This window comes from Nannospalax galili, unplaced genomic scaffold (genome assembly GCF_000622305.1).
Source record: "Nannospalax galili isolate Female #2095 unplaced genomic scaffold, S.galili_v1.0 scaffold1144, whole genome shotgun sequence".
Taxonomy (NCBI): Eukaryota; Metazoa; Chordata; class Mammalia; order Rodentia; family Spalacidae; genus Nannospalax; species Nannospalax galili.
Genome location: NW_008351634.1, coordinates 108320 through 123761, shown reverse-complemented (window position 1 = coordinate 123761; position 15442 = coordinate 108320). Strand labels below are relative to the sequence as shown.

The window sequence follows — 15442 nt, the reverse complement described above, 5'->3', positions numbered from 1 at the left end:
AGGCCAGCCTGGTCTACATGGTGAGTTCCAGGCCAGCTGGGGCTACAGGGAGAAGAGAGAGAGAGAGAGAGAGAGAGAGAGAGAGAGAGAGAGAGATCTAGTAGAGATGGCTCAAGCAGCCTAGCAAATGCGCCAACAGAAATGTTTACCATTCCTAATTTGCTGTTACACAACACTTATTTGCTCTCACTGTGTGCCAAGGATCTGAAAACATGTTGTTGATTAATAAACAGTAATTAAGTCTCACCACCTAACTCACAGATAGGGTTAGGTTCTGAAATTCCCTTTCAAAGGAGACCAAAGTGAAGTGAATGAATGGGTTGGAAGGCTGTTTCCTGAGGCCTGACTCAGAGGTGTAGCAGACAACCCTGCTCCTCTCCTTTGCTGGGCTGCTGGGCTTCCTCAGGCTCCTGGGCTGATCATCACACTCACAGGACCCCATTATCCAGCAAGCTCCTTCTAACTACCCTCCCCTTCCAACAGGAAACTTTTTATCCTATGAGGAAAGATGCCCAGATAATGCGGCCAAATGCAAGATTACAAAGTCTGGCAAACAACTGAGCCATGCTCTGTTTTTTCACAACACTTTTATTTCAAAAGCAGTTTAACCTGTGAGCTGACAGTCTGGCTTCTGGGAGGGCTTTCCTGCCTTGAGATCACAAGGACATGGTGACGGCATGGCAAACAGCATTACTGGAACTGCAGAGTTCTTTGGACATGGACTCCAATTATTATGTTGATGCCTCTGACTCCTATTAGATTTCATTATAAACAAGAGAAAAACATACACTGAAAAGACAGAAACTTCTGTAACACTTGGACCAAGGTCACTAGAGTTGGCACAGATCTTCTCAACTTGAGACCACTTCTAGCAACTCCAAGGAGACAAAATGATAGTGAAAACACAAGAGATTTGAGATCCTTATGTACTCAAATAACAGTTTATTCCATTATTGTGTTTTATTTGTGTCCCCATTAAAATTAGCTTTCTATATAGTAAAGTGAAGTCTTTTTTTTTATTTTTTGTGGTCCAGGGCCTCACACATACTAAGTAAGCACTCTATCTGTGAGTTCTAAGTCCCAGCCCAGGTTAAATTATCATTTTTAAGCAGATACAAAGTAGCTGAATACTGTAAGGATCATGGAGAGTCATTCCCGGGCTAGGAAGATGGTTCAGTTGGTAAAGTGTATTTCACTCAAACATGAGGACCTGAGTTTGAATCCCCAGTACCCCCTGTAAAAACCTGGCATGACAGTCTTTCCCACTGTTTGATCCCTGAAGCTCACTGGTCAGCCATTCTATGCACATACATGTGGTTCCCTGAGAGATCCTATCTCAAAACAAAGAAGAGAGTGAACAAAGAAGACATCTATATTGACCTCTGACCTTCAAATGCACTCACATGCATGCACACACCCACATGAACCCATACATCTATCACACACACACACGCGCACACACACACACACACACACACACACACACACACACAAAGCTCTTCAGCCTGGCTCTGAATGTCACCTCAATCACTTAGTAGCTAGCTCATGTTTGACAGGTCACTTAATCTCTCTATGGCCTCAATTTCCTCATCTGTAAACTGTGGATGACACCAAATAACTGCATCATAAATTTACTGTTAAGTTCAATGGATTAATATATGCAAGGAACTTAGAATAAATGCCTAGTGTTTATTATACCCTGAAGAATGCCACCATGAGTATCAATACTATTATGTCATTCCATTTTTTAAAAACTTGACCATTATGTTTCATTCTTCTAGGTACCCTGCAGGTACTAGGGTATTACAGTAGGAGCATCTTTGAAAAGAATTATTTCCAGGCAGAAGGGACCCTAGGAGAGAGCCAGCTCACAAGAACAGGGCTTGAATCCATGAAGCTGCTCTGCCTGAGCTCAAGTCACCAAGAAGCCCATCCTTCCCAGAGGAGGAAGCCAACCAAGGCATCCCCAAATAGCATGCTACACAGCAGAAACCAGTCACAGCCAGATCCCTGAGCTCCGTGCCTGACCACTGTAGAGGTGCAAGTGTGGTGTCCCCATTCTGCCCAAAAGCAGGAGTTAGCTAGTTGAGACTGGGTCCCCCTGCCTAGAGGCTGCAAATGAGGGGGTCCAAGCAGGTAAAAGTCATGTAAAAGGATATGTTCACACATAATAGACCTCAGAACTTTCCAGGCCACTCATTCAGTAATGGAGGGTCCCTGCATGACAAGCAAAAGGCACCTACTGGTTTCTTTTGCACCTTGGAGTCACAACCTCAAACTTGAATAAACCTCTATGATGATTTTGAAAAGTCTGGACCAGAACCCCTCTTTATTAATAATAAAGTCAAAAGCCTTGCCATTTCATTCATTAAAGACAGCAAATAGGTATACAGGGATGCCTACACTGAAACACAGTGGGGTAACCAAATCGCACAGCTGGGATGCCACTCTCAAAACTTCTCTCTGGGGACCCATTGTAGATGGGAGGGGGCAGGAAAATGACTAACAACCACAGTGGACTCTGAGTCTCAGCACGCCATCCGAGTTTGAAAAATGGGGTTCTGGAAAAAGCAAGCCAAACACTGAATTTAAAAGGTTGGAAAGGAAGGAAGGAAAGAAAAGCTCCTGGCAACACAGATCTGTCCAAGAAACACCCCATAGTTGTCTCAGTGTAATCAGCACCCACTAAAACCCCTGAAAACCTTCATTTCAGGTAGCATGTGTGTGGCTGTATATAAGCTGACAGATACTAACCAACAACAGAAACTGACCATGTGGGAGAAGAAAATAGCTAGTTCATTCTGTTCACTATCAGCCCCTGTACCTATCTGAGCCGCTCCAAAACAAAACAAAAACCAACTCCTGGGCAGGAAGGGAACCCAGCTGAACCGAGTGCTTCGCGGCACATACACTTCCGATTATTTCTGCTTTCTTGAGCTGCAGCCATGAAGCATGAGACTAAATGAAGCCATGGAGAGAACCACCTCTACAGAGACTCTCATTGACCCTCCTCCCACAGGGACACGCATCTCAGCACGTGCGGCTGACCCTGTATGAAATGCACCCTGGGGTGAGGCACTGCCCACATGTGATTCTGAAGACTGCAAAATTCTTCTGTACCGTCATCTTGCGGTCATCCACGGTCTAGCCCTTCACCTTGGAGGTGTGTATGCCAATTCCATAGGAAAATACGATGCACGGACAGGAGCGAGGACTGAAGGTTTAATTTCGTCGGCCCCGTGCGCCCATACACACGGTGAGTAAACACACACAAGCCAGCTATCAGCGAGATCCACCATGCTCAGCCCACAGTCACGCGTGGGGAGAAAAGCGGTGGAGGGCGGCGGTGACAGGGTAAGTGGAAAGTCGCCCGCCCGCGTGGGCTGTTCTCTGTGCTCCCAGAGCTCCCCGCCCCCGCGCAGGAGCGGTGTCACCCGTGGGCGCAGATCCACGCGGTGGACGCACGGGGGTCTTCGCAGGAGCCAAACGCCGGACAATAAGGACGCAGCGACCAGCCCGCTTTGCCGCGGTGGCGGCGGCAGGAGCCCCCACCCGATGCAGCCACCCACACCGAGGCTACTTCCATCCTCCGGTCCCCGGCACCCACTTACGTTCCGAGGGTCTCCTTGAACTCGAAGATCATCTTGATGTCTTCGGCTTGCTTTTTCCAGGAGGAGCTGCTCTCGCCATTCTCCCTGGCCATGGCAGACGAACGCGGCGCGGCGGGGCGGCGGAGGGCGCGCTGGGGTGAGGGCGCAGGGGGCGCGGCGCGGGGATGCCGGGCTTGGGGATGCCGGGCGCTGAGATGCCGGGCTTGGGGATGCCGGGCGCCGGGCCGGAGGCTCAGGGCTGCTGCAGAGCTTCCTCTTCGGCAGTTTCCTCTTTCACTCTCGCCGCCGCTGTCGCGGTCCCTCCCCGGCTCTAATTTTTGCTCGTCTTGGGCAAAGACTTCCTGCCGCTACCGCCGCCTCTCTCCGGTTGCTTGGCCGCCGCCTGGCAGCCTCACTTTCTGCTACTTTCTTGCCTCGCCAGCGCTCCCTCCCCGCTGCCCGCCCCACTCCCCCAGCCCGCCTCCTCCCGCGGGCTCCCCGCCCTCCCGCGCGCCCCGCCGCCTCCCCGCCTCCCGCGCTGTCGCCTTCGGGGATGTCCCGCTCCCCTCCCCGGGAGCTCCGAGCCCTCGACGCCGGGGCGCTGCACTTGACCGGCCCGCCACGCAAGCTCCCCAGCAGCCCGCGGGCCCTGGAGCCCCAGCGCGAGCAGGTGCGGGGGCGGCAGGTGCGCGGGGGCGGCAGGTGCAGGGCTCCAGAGCGCGCGGGAGAGCCCTAGCCTTTGGGGAGCTTTATTATGAAGTCAAGACGGGGGCGCGGGGCTTTCCCTCCTCGGGCGGGAGGGGGCGCCTCTGCTTGGAGCTAGGACGCTCCGGGCCGAGTGGGGGTGCGCGGCGGACTGATGAAGGCCCCTAGCGCAGGGAGCTTTCACACGCCCCCGGGCCGGTCGCCGAAGCCGGCCCAGCGGGAGGACAGAAGGGGACCGGTTGTTATGGCGACCGGGCGGCGGCCGGGATGGAAGCTGCGGTGGGCGTGGACTCCAGCCCCTGGCTGGGCCCGAAAGCTTGCTCCGGAGCTCATCAGTCTCCTCCCGGCTCCTCCGCAGATGGAGCTAATTCGCATTGCACCAAAATCAGCCTCCTCAATTTCCGGGCCGCCAGAGAGAGCTAGGGAGCCTCACGGACTGGCACCTGCAGAGCCAGCCAACCGCTGTCTTGTGGTCCCACCCGGAGCAAAACTCCTCGGGTTATTTACCGGCCAAGTCACAGGTGGATGCAGGACACCGCGGCTGGCCACAGCCGGGACTGGAGTGACTGGACTGCCTTGTGTTTGATCTCCTCTGACTTCTCGCTTTCCTCTTGATGCTGTGTAGCTGCGGCCAAACCTCAGAGACGTGGAAAGTGACCATCGGTGCCTTTCCTCTCCGCCCCACCATCATCACTATCCCTGTAGCTGGCTTGCTTAGAAGGGTACCTTTCCTAAAGGCTGGAGAAACTAACCAAAAGAATCTCCCCTAGCCTCTGATCTCCAGAGGGAACTTCGACCTGCCCATCAGCTAGGATATCTACCTGTCAGAGGGCAGCCCCGTGCTGGTTCCCTGGTCCTATGGTTCAGTTGCTCTCTCTTAATCAGAATTTTTTAGTTTTCTTTATATCAAGACTTCCCCCTCTTTAGGGCCCCTCTGCTCAGTTGGGTAAACAGACCTGTTTCTTGATTGGGGACACCTGTCCCTTTTTCCCAGGACTGTTCCAATTTCAGAGAGAAGGAGATAGAGACATAGAGAGGGAGGGGAAGAGAGAGAGAAAGAGTGAGAAAAGAAATCATTGTCCAGCGCCTTCTGCCTGGTTCTAACTGGCCTGATGCTTCAACCCCTTTGGTTACCCCAAGGAGATCACAAGAGCAACCCTTCATTCCTCTAGCCATTAGGCATGAGACATAGGGATGGTGGTGATATCATTATATGTAAGGGTACTTAAATGGGCCTAGATGGTGTAGCCTACTATACACCTAGGCTATAATAATATATATGTATATGGAGAGAGAGAGAGAGAGAGAGAGAGAGAGAGACTGAGAGACTATTGCTCCTAGGACCATAATGAACAAAACATTAGATCAAGTGATCAAATCACACGGAAGACAAAATGATGCAGCCATGAAACATAAATAAGGTACCAGAGGCTGCTGCCAGCATAACACAGCAAAATAACAAAACTTTTTAAATAAGTAGCAAGCATGCTCTAGAATTTAAAAATCAGCACAGTAATAGATAAACAAGTAGCAGTCATTTACTGTCAAGTATTATGTACTGCAGGTAATGGTAGCTGCAAAGATTTGAAGTAACAGGCAGCACTGCATGTTTGTTTACACCACCACAAACGCGTGAGTAATGGGTCACATGGTGATGTTGTGATGACTATGAGGTCACTAGGGCATAAGAATTTTGCAGCTCCATTATAATCTTATGGGACCAACCTCAAATGTCATTATGTCTGCATGACTATGCTTGCTTATTACAACCCAGATAAAACCTACAAATTCAATATCCAAGAGAAAGAGACAGAACAACTACTAAGGTAACTCAAAGTTGGGGCACATCACCGCAGGCCAAAGCATGCAGAGTCCCTTTTAGTGAGAACTACGAGCAGAAATATCTTTTGTTTGCATAAAAAGCTGTGTGAACAAATATGTCAATTAAGATCCCAACTCGTGTGCTCTCTCTCTCTCTCTCTCTCTCTCTCTCTCTCTCTCTCTCCTTGTTCTAGCAAAAACAGGTAATTTCACAGGAGCAGTACCACTAGAAGGAAAACAGGTGACGGCTGAGAGTAGCCCAGTTGACAAAGTACTTGCTTTGCAGGTGTGAGGACCTGAATTTGATCCCAGAACCCAAGGTTAAAAAATGAAAATCCAGGCATGCTAGTGCATGATTGTAATCCCAGGACTAGAGAGGTGGAAACAGATCCCTGGGACACACTGGCTAACCAGCCAGTCTAGTTTACTTGATGAGTCCCAAGTCAGTAAGAGACCCTGTGTCATTAAATAAACAAATTTTAAAAAGGTAGATGATCCCCAAGAAATAACACCTGAGATTATCCTAGGACCTCTATATGCACACGCACACACATATACCTGTACACACACACACACACACACACACACACACACACACACACAAAGAAAAGAAGTAAAGTTTTACATGGCTCTGTGGGATGTCTTTTCCCACTAAGCTATGAGGTCCGTAAGAGCGAGGAACCGGGCATTCTCAGCACTCTGTGTATCCCTAGCATTCATATACAGTAACTTATACAAGGTGATTGATCCATAAAAGTGTTGGGTGGATAAAGAAATACTGTTTGATACTTGTGCTGGTAGCAATGTTGGGAGGAGCTTGCTTTCTTGTCCAAATGCCATAATAATATTGGTTCATCATTAGCAAGCCATTCCCATCTGTACTAGGCTCCTGAGAAAGAACACACTTTTTTTTTTTTTTTTTTGGTCTTTTTGAGACAGGGTCTCCCTGTAGCCCCAGCTGTCCTGGAACTCACTATGTAGACCAGGCTGGCCTTAACCTCACAGAGCTCCACCTGAGTGCTAGGATTAAAGGCATACATCATCACATCCAGCTAGAACACACATTTTTGATGGGGAGCTGGGAGAAGTCACACCCAGAAGAATGCATCCCATGGCCCAAAGGAGATGAAAATACCAAAGACAAATTCAGTTGGGCTGTAACCCTAACCTTGTAAAATAGACAAAAGCTCTTGATCTTGGAAAAAGTGATTAGAAATCAAAACCTTCCATTCCTTAAGAAGGGTTCAACCTTAACCCTATAAACATCCTTCTGTTTACTGGAAGGTCATAGCTTAGACTCTCTTCCAGAGTAGCTGGTCATTCCCAGCAGTTTGCCACATTTTTCTGGTGGAACAAGTGACAGCTGCTAGTCTCCTGCATTCCATCCTTAATTCTATTTTCAATAAACTATGCACTGGCTGCTCTTGCAGAGGACAGAGATTTGGTTCCCAGTATCTACATGGCACCTAACAACCAGCAATAATTTCAGTTCCATGGGATCTGACACCCTCTTCTGGCTTTCTCAGGCATTGCACCCATGGGTGCACTTACATACATACAGGCAAAACATTCATACTCATAAAATTAAAACGAATAAATAAAAATTTAAGCTGTTGGTTCTGCCAACAACTCTGTTCCAAAAAGCTTTGACAGATAGTCTGGATTATTAGAACTGAGGGTCTGCTATAGTGTAAATCTAAGAGTTCCTCAGAGGTCCATGTGTTAATGGCTTGGTCCTTACCATTCCATTACTAGGAGGTGGTGGGACATTTAAGAGACGGGGACTAATGAGAGCTCTTTAGATCACTGGAGGCATGACCTTGAAGAGAAGTGTGGAATACAAATCTCTTCTTCTTCCTACTTCCCATCCATCAATGAGTGGTTTTACTCTGCCACAATGCTTTTTATATATTACTTACCTTACCACAGGGCCAGATGCTGGGGGAACTGAAACCTCCAAAACTGTGTGCAAAAAGAAGCGTTTTGTCTTTATGTTTATTATCTCAGGCATTGTGGGATTTGCTTTTCTTTTATGTTTATTGTTTGGGTGGCTTTATGGTTTTGGTTTAGTTTTGTTATGATGCTGAGGACAGAACCCAGTGTCTCACAGGTGCTAAGCATGTGCCCTACCACTAAGCTACACCCTTACCCTTCAGGTATTTGTTATAGTGATGGGATGCTGACTAACACAGGTTCAAAGTTTTTATATTTCCCTATAGCCCTTGAATTTGTTTAGTTAAAGAGCTCAAGGAAAGGGCACTTTAATAACCCATCATTAGAATGTTACTAATTTTATGCCCATTAACTTCTGCAGTTGACCCTCCTAGCCAGGTCATACTTAGTCAATACTGAGCAAATGGTGTAGGAGAAATAAAGACTGTGCTATCTAAAACAAAGTACAGATTAAATTTGAAAACTGCTAAATTACTTCTCTTTAGGCTATTATACCTCAAGTGATAAACCAATCAGGCAAGCTGGTATGACAGAAAGAATTAGAAACCCAGAAATTAGGCACAAGTCCCAGGTCTTTTGCTACTCTGTGCATGCACTTTAGTTTTTACAATACAGTTTGTAGAAAGGAGAATGGAACATCAACTAGGTAGATGATTTTTAGGTCTCCTGTATCGGTGGATTATTTTTTTTTCATGTGATGAAAAGCTTATCCATAATTGTGTCCCAAGGGGTACTTGTTCCTTCAAGGGACAAGGCCTGCTGCAGAGAATTGGCTGCAGAGAGTTAGTTACAGAGAGGGAACTGCAGAGTTAGCCGCAGAGGGAGGAGTATTGGTGTGATCTGGGCAGCGGCAGCGCAGGAAAAATGGCCCCAGTGTCTTGCCCCCATGGACGCAAGAAGGGGCATTTACCAACCTGAGGCAAGACCGCAGGCCCATGAGGTGTGGGCAAAAGCTAACAGAGACTGTGGGTGGGGTGTGAAAGCAATCTGGAATGGCTGGCCACTGAGCCACAGAACAGAATGTAAATTACTCTATTTCCCCTACCCAGAATATAAACTGAAAAATTCAGACAAAAATGTATTATATGGTTTGTCTAACAGCACCAGGAGCATGGGGCCCTAAGAGAACTTGGGTGACAAATTGGCATAGTCAGCAGGATGGCGGCACTAGGAATGACAAACTGTGACAGTTTGAAAAAAGCTAGGGAGCTAATGGCAGTGCTAATGTGGATCTTACAATGGATTATAAAACGTAATTAAAAAGGAGCCAGCCACACAGAAGCGTGGGCCACAGCTGTGTTGTAAATGTGGGGAAATAGCCCAGTTATGGGTATGAGTAGTTGTTAAAGGTTATAGAAAGGCTAGAGAAACTTTTACAGGCCTTGGACACAAGCAGAGGACCCAGAGAGGGGGCGTGACCACTTTGCATAATAAAAGATTTGCCCAAGGCAGGGGAAGCTGAGAGGCTAAGGGAGGTCCTGGCAGATCCAGTTGCAGAACTTGAGAGAGGGGGAAAAAAGGGACATTTTACCTTGTGTAAAGTCCAAGGACTCCAGAAAAAAAGACATATAATAATGAAAAAGGAAATGACCTAAAAATAAAAGTAGCTAAAACTGCCCCTCAGATTCAACCTTTGATACATAAAGAAAAAAAAGCTAACAGTACTGCAGCTAGGAAATACTCCACACTGGAACTGTTAAAACTAGGAAAAACTTACAAGCAAGCAATCAAAGAGCCCCTCGCCACATAGCTCGTAAGGATGTGGGACATGGGAGAAAATAGTGTCAGTCTAGGTCCTTCAGAAGCTTCACAGCTGAGTTATATAACCACCCATCCATCCTTGAGATACAGGCTGTTCAACCTAGGACACTGCAGGGGGGAGTAATCCTTAATGGGATGGCTGGTTGAAGGCATTAGAGATACATGGTCATCACCAAGGGAAACTCCCATAATTAACATAGGCTGGAGGACTATAAAGGATGGACAGGCATTACTGAGAGAACTAGGTATGAGAAAAGCAATATATGATGCCCAGTTCACTGGGCCAGATAAGACTGTGTTCAGCAGAGATATGAAGAAAAGCCTAATTGAACTGGGACCTCAAGAATGGTATAGAGCTTTAATGGTTTTGCTAAGCCCTTTAATGGGGCAGGATCTTTGTAAAGTGAAAGAGGCTTTAGGAGATATAAGTAACTCTGACCAGCATCTAAAATGTGTCTGTAGAATAACAGAACACCCTACAAGAGATACAAAAAGACCAGACAGAAGAAAAGGTCCTTTTCGGTTACTCAAAGACAAATGTGGCAAGACTTATGTTGAGCCCGAATTCCCAAAGAAAAAATTGATGGAAAACCAAATTCGGTACTAAGGAGTTTCTGGAAGGCTTTAAAACCAGAAGAACAGTTCACAAAAGACATTCAAAGGATAATAACTGTCCCAGGGATGGTTAAGAATCCCCAAAGATGAAATAAGGTGCATTTCTCTCCTGTTAAAGGCTATACTAGGGGTGGAGGCAGTTTTTCCCACCAAGGCCTCCCCAAACACCCAGGTATGGTCAATGGAGAAATGATAGATATGGCTACAGTCAGGAGGCAGACCCAGGGCCTGCCTGACTCAGGGAACCAACAGGTACAGTGGGGACAAGAGACCCCCCTGCCTCCTTAGCCCAGTGCAGGGTCAGGCAACTGGAGCCAACACCTGTAAGTGTATCAAGGATAAAAGAATACAAAGAGACTCCATATTAAATATCCAAAATGCAAAATGACTCCAAAGGGATAATTAAAGATAGTAAAGAACTAATCAAAGTAATATCTCATACCCATGCTACAATACCTAATGGATCAATGGGAAAAAACAGTTAATACAAATGGAGAAAACCTTTCCATGCTGTGTGAGACCTTGTCTATGATTGATTTAATATATGATGTTAACCTTCCTTTGACTCTTTAACAGATGTGAAACCCATTTGAAAGATACCTGAAGAAACAAAGGCCAGCTATAGGAGTTTTATGATTGGGAGTTTTATGGACTGAAGAAGCAAAGGCCAGCAATAGCTGTAAGATTTTGGGGAGTTTTATGTAGGTTGGGTAAGATGAGGATAGAGACTCCCAAACTATATAGCTGTTAAGAAAATCTACAGTACCTGGGGTGGGTTGCCCCCCTATGAGCTCTTGGTCAGAGAGAGCCTTGAGGTCCTCCAATTCACCAAGGCTATTGCCACTAATGTTGGTTGTACACTAGAAAGGTCGGTAAGGCCATGTTGCTGAAGACACTGCATGATGTGAGCGAGGGAGAAGAAGAAGAGATGGAGCTGAGACTAAGCCAAAAACTCCATGCCACTGGATGGACGACATTCATATTGCCAGAAGGTGCTGTGCAGATGGTTGGGGAAGAAAGGCTCCCCTATGATTCTACTCAACAGTGGACCCCACATGCTGCACACTATGGCCATGCCAAGCAATGCCTGTAAGTGCAATAATAGCTTGACTAACATATGTACAACTGACAAATTTCTAATTGGTTAAGGCCCTCTCCTAGGGGTGGAGCACACATCTGGCGCTATAGACCAGGCCAACCCTCTGTGTTGAGAAAGGCTACAGGCCTTAGTGGGGAAGCCATTACAAGTATACTGTTTAATGAATATAGTACACCTACTGGGATATCCTCTAAGCATTTGTATTTACATTCGTGATTGTTTAGATATGTCTACTTCCTTCTATTTGTCTTTATAGTAGAAGAAATACCACTGAGATAGATCAATGGCCACCACCTGAAGCTGGATGATTGGGGAGGCCCAAGAAGTCACTATCTCGCCATGATACAAGAGAGATCGCCCTACATCTGTCACCGCCTCCAAGGCTCAGGGACCTTAGCGGAAGATTGGCAGAAAGATTGTAAGAGACAGAGGATGGGATGGAGTGTCCCGAGGGGTACTTGTTCCTCTGAGGGACAGGGCCTGCTGCAGAGAATTGGCTGCAAAGAGTTAGCAACAAAGAGGGAGCAGCCGAGAGTTAGCTGTGGAGGGAGGAGCCTTGGCAAGATCTGGGCAGCAGCGGCACGGGAAAAATGGCCCCAGTGTCTCACCTGCATGGACACGAGAGGGGGCATTTACCGACCAGGGGCAAGACTGCAGGCCCACGAGGTGTGGGCAAAAGCTAACAGAGACTGTAGACGGGTGGGGAAGCAATCTAGAACAGCGGGCTGCTGAGCCACAGAACGGAATGGGGCACCAAGTGTTCACCTTTGTAAATTACTCTGTATTCCCAGGATATAAACTATGAAAAATTCAGATAAAAGTGTATTGTATGATTTGTCTAATAGCACCAGGAGCATGGGGACCTAAGAGAACTCAGGCAACAATAGTATCATTACTTTATTTCTGAGAGCATAAGAAATTTTTTAGCCTAAACATTTATTAATCAGGAGCTAGAGAGATGACTCAGTGGTTAGGACTACATACTGCTCTTGCAGAGGACCTGAGTTTGGTTCCCTACATCCATATCAGGCAACTCATAAGGACCTAACTTCAGCTCTTCAAGGATTCAACGCCTCTGGCTTCCACTGGCACCTATACTCATGGTACATAACCACACAAAGACACACACACACACACACACACAAGTTCTTTAAAAATAATAAAGACTGGGACTGGAGAGATGGCTTGGTGGTTAAGAACACTAGTTGTTCTTGTAGAAGACCTGTGTTTGAATCCCAGCACCCACATGGCAACTGACAGTTGTCTGCAACTCCAGTTCCAGGGGCTCCAATGGCCTCTTTTGTCCTCCGCAGGCATTGCATGCCATGGGTGCACTGACCTACATGCAGGCAATACACTCACATTAAAAAATAAAAATAGCCAGGCATGGTGGCGCACGCCTGTAGTCCCAGCACTCGGGAGGCAGAGGCAGGCAGATCTCTGTGAGTTCAAGGCCAACCTGGTCCACGTAGTGAGTTCCAGGACAGCTCAGGCTACAGGGAGACCCTGTCTCAAAAAGACAGAAATAAATAAATAATAAATAAATAATAAAATAACAATAAAGACTGAAAATGTATTGATCAAAATATTTTATTGGACTACAGCTGAACCTCATTGGTAAAAGCTTGCCTACAGTTGACCTTGAAGAGAAGTGTTGTGGGTGGGGCGGTGGATTTGATGATCCCCAGCAAATGTGAAACCTTAGCTTCCATCCTTGGCACTGAAAAAAACTTATTAGATGAACTACACTGTACATGAAAAAGTTGCTTAAATTTCAACAAGGAGTACTTGGGGCCAAACATTTCATTGCTAAATGCTGGGCATCAGCATCACCATTCAATAGACTGTGATAACAACACTCTGAGGTGAGGGATTTCACCTCATAAATGTTACAAAACTGTTGGCATCATGAACCAAAAACCATAACTAAGTGAAGTGTCATGCAAAACTGTGCAGAGGCACAAAGTCTCTTAGAAACCTGGAGAAGATCTCAGCACTATGGTTTCCAAAGCATGCTGGAAGAGGTAAAGACTGGAAGAACCTTCTAGTTACAATCATGGGTCATGAGGAATCTAGCTGTGTGGCCAGGTGTCAGTGGCACAGGCCTTTAATCCCAGCAGAGAGCAGAGAATGGCTGTGAGATCAAAGCCATTCTGGTGTACATACAGAGTTCTAGGCAACCAGAGCTACAGGGAGACCCTGTCTCAGAACAAAACAAAACCAAAGAACATGGGCATGGTCTAAGGAGAAGTCAACTAACCTGGAAAATGTGTAAGGTGCACTCTTCACATGACCCATTTTACAAATAGCTGTTCGTGAGAAAACTTGGCTACTTCAAATATGATGAAAAATCAAATCCTCTACAATTTTTCTCCAGTTGAAACAAAAAGGAGATGTAGCTCATTTGGTAGAACACTTCCCTGATATTTGTGAGGACCTGGCTTGATCCCTAGCCTGAAAAAATAAAAAACAGGGGAGGGAAGAAAAAAGAAAATAAAAATAAATGGATGACCCATACCAAGACATTTCCTAATAAAACTAACTTATCTCCAAAGAAATAGTTTGGTTTTCTTAAAGAAAAATGTCAGGTCACATATATCCATATATTTATATAGCAGCCTGTTGTAGACTTTTCTTTTTTAATTTTATTTGTTTATGTGTTTGAGTATATTGCCTGACTGTATGTAAGTGCCCCCAGAAGAGGGGGTTGGATCCTCTGGAACTAGAGTTACAGACAGTTGTTAGCTGTCATGTGGGTGCTGAGATTCAAATCCAGGTCCTCTACAAGAGTATCAAGTGCTCTTACCACTGAACCATCCATCTCTACAGTCCCACTTTTCCTTTTTTCAACAGTACTACTGAGTTGTATCCCTAGCTTTCTTTTTATTTTGTATTTTTGGGATTGGCTCTCGCTAAGTTGCCCAGGCTGGCCTTGACCTTCTAATCCTCCTACCTCAGTCTCCCAAGTAGTTGAGACTACAGGCCTGTACCACTTGGTCCAGCCCTGTTGTAGTCTTTCCAATAGCCAGGCCTGATGACAGAAGACTAGGGCTGGAGATGTAGTTCAGTTGTTGTTACATCTAGGGCTAGACATAGCTGCACTTGCCTGGCATGCATAAACCCTGGGTTTGATCCTCCTGGTCTCATAAAAATAGAATAAAATAAAAAATGAAATTTTGAAATGCATCTGTAATAATAAAATGGGACACTACACCTTAATTTTTAAGATTTTTTTAAAATTTTAGGGTGTGTATGTGTGTCTTTGTGTCTATGTGACTGTATGCCATGTATGTGGGTACACTCAGAAGGCAGAAAAGTGTTGAATCCCCTGGAACTAGAGTCACAAATAGTTGTGAGCTGCCCAACACGAGTGCTAAGTCAGTAAAGTGTTTGCAATGCAAGTATGAATATTTGAGTTTGATTCCTCAGGAACTCACAGCGGTGCCTTCCTATAATCTCAGCACTGAGAGGTCTCTGAGACAGGCAGATAGATCCCTGGTGCTCACTAGCCCACCAATCTAGCTGAACTGGCAAGCTCCAGATTCAGTGAAGACCCTGTCTCAAAAAAATAAGGTGAAGAGTAATTGAGGAAGAGACTCATAGTAGCCTCTGGTCTCCACATGCAGGAAAAAACACGTACACAAGCACACACACACACATACGCACACATACACACACATCCCACACGCACGCAGACACACAAATGAATAAATAAATAAAGTCTCAAGGAAGGGACTTGTGATGGATGAATTTCACAGTAATACCTAGCAATTGTTGAGTTCATATTATGTAATGGGCTCTATTAAGTGCTCTGTTTTTAGTTATTCACCCTCAAGTCATGTTCTAAAACAGGTAATATTCTCATTCTACACTGGAGGAGACCAAGACTTGGAAAAGG

At 46.1% G+C, this 15442-nt stretch overlaps 1 protein-coding gene across 3 annotated transcripts in view; it reads right to left on the bottom strand.

Annotated features, from left to right (window-relative positions):
• The window catches only part of Camk1d (calcium/calmodulin dependent protein kinase ID), a 506581-nt gene extending 502522 nt beyond the window's left edge, over positions 1–4059 (bottom strand). For all 3 annotated transcript variants that reach the window (XM_008848529.2, XM_017802046.2, XM_008848530.3), the window contains exon 1: positions 3612–4059. In XM_008848529.2, the coding sequence (XP_008846751.1) occupies positions 3612–3703 (92 nt within the window). In that variant the 5' untranslated portion in view covers positions 3704–4059. The remainder of the gene's footprint in view (positions 1–3611) is intronic.
• Between the last annotated feature and the right edge of the window lie 11383 nt (positions 4060–15442).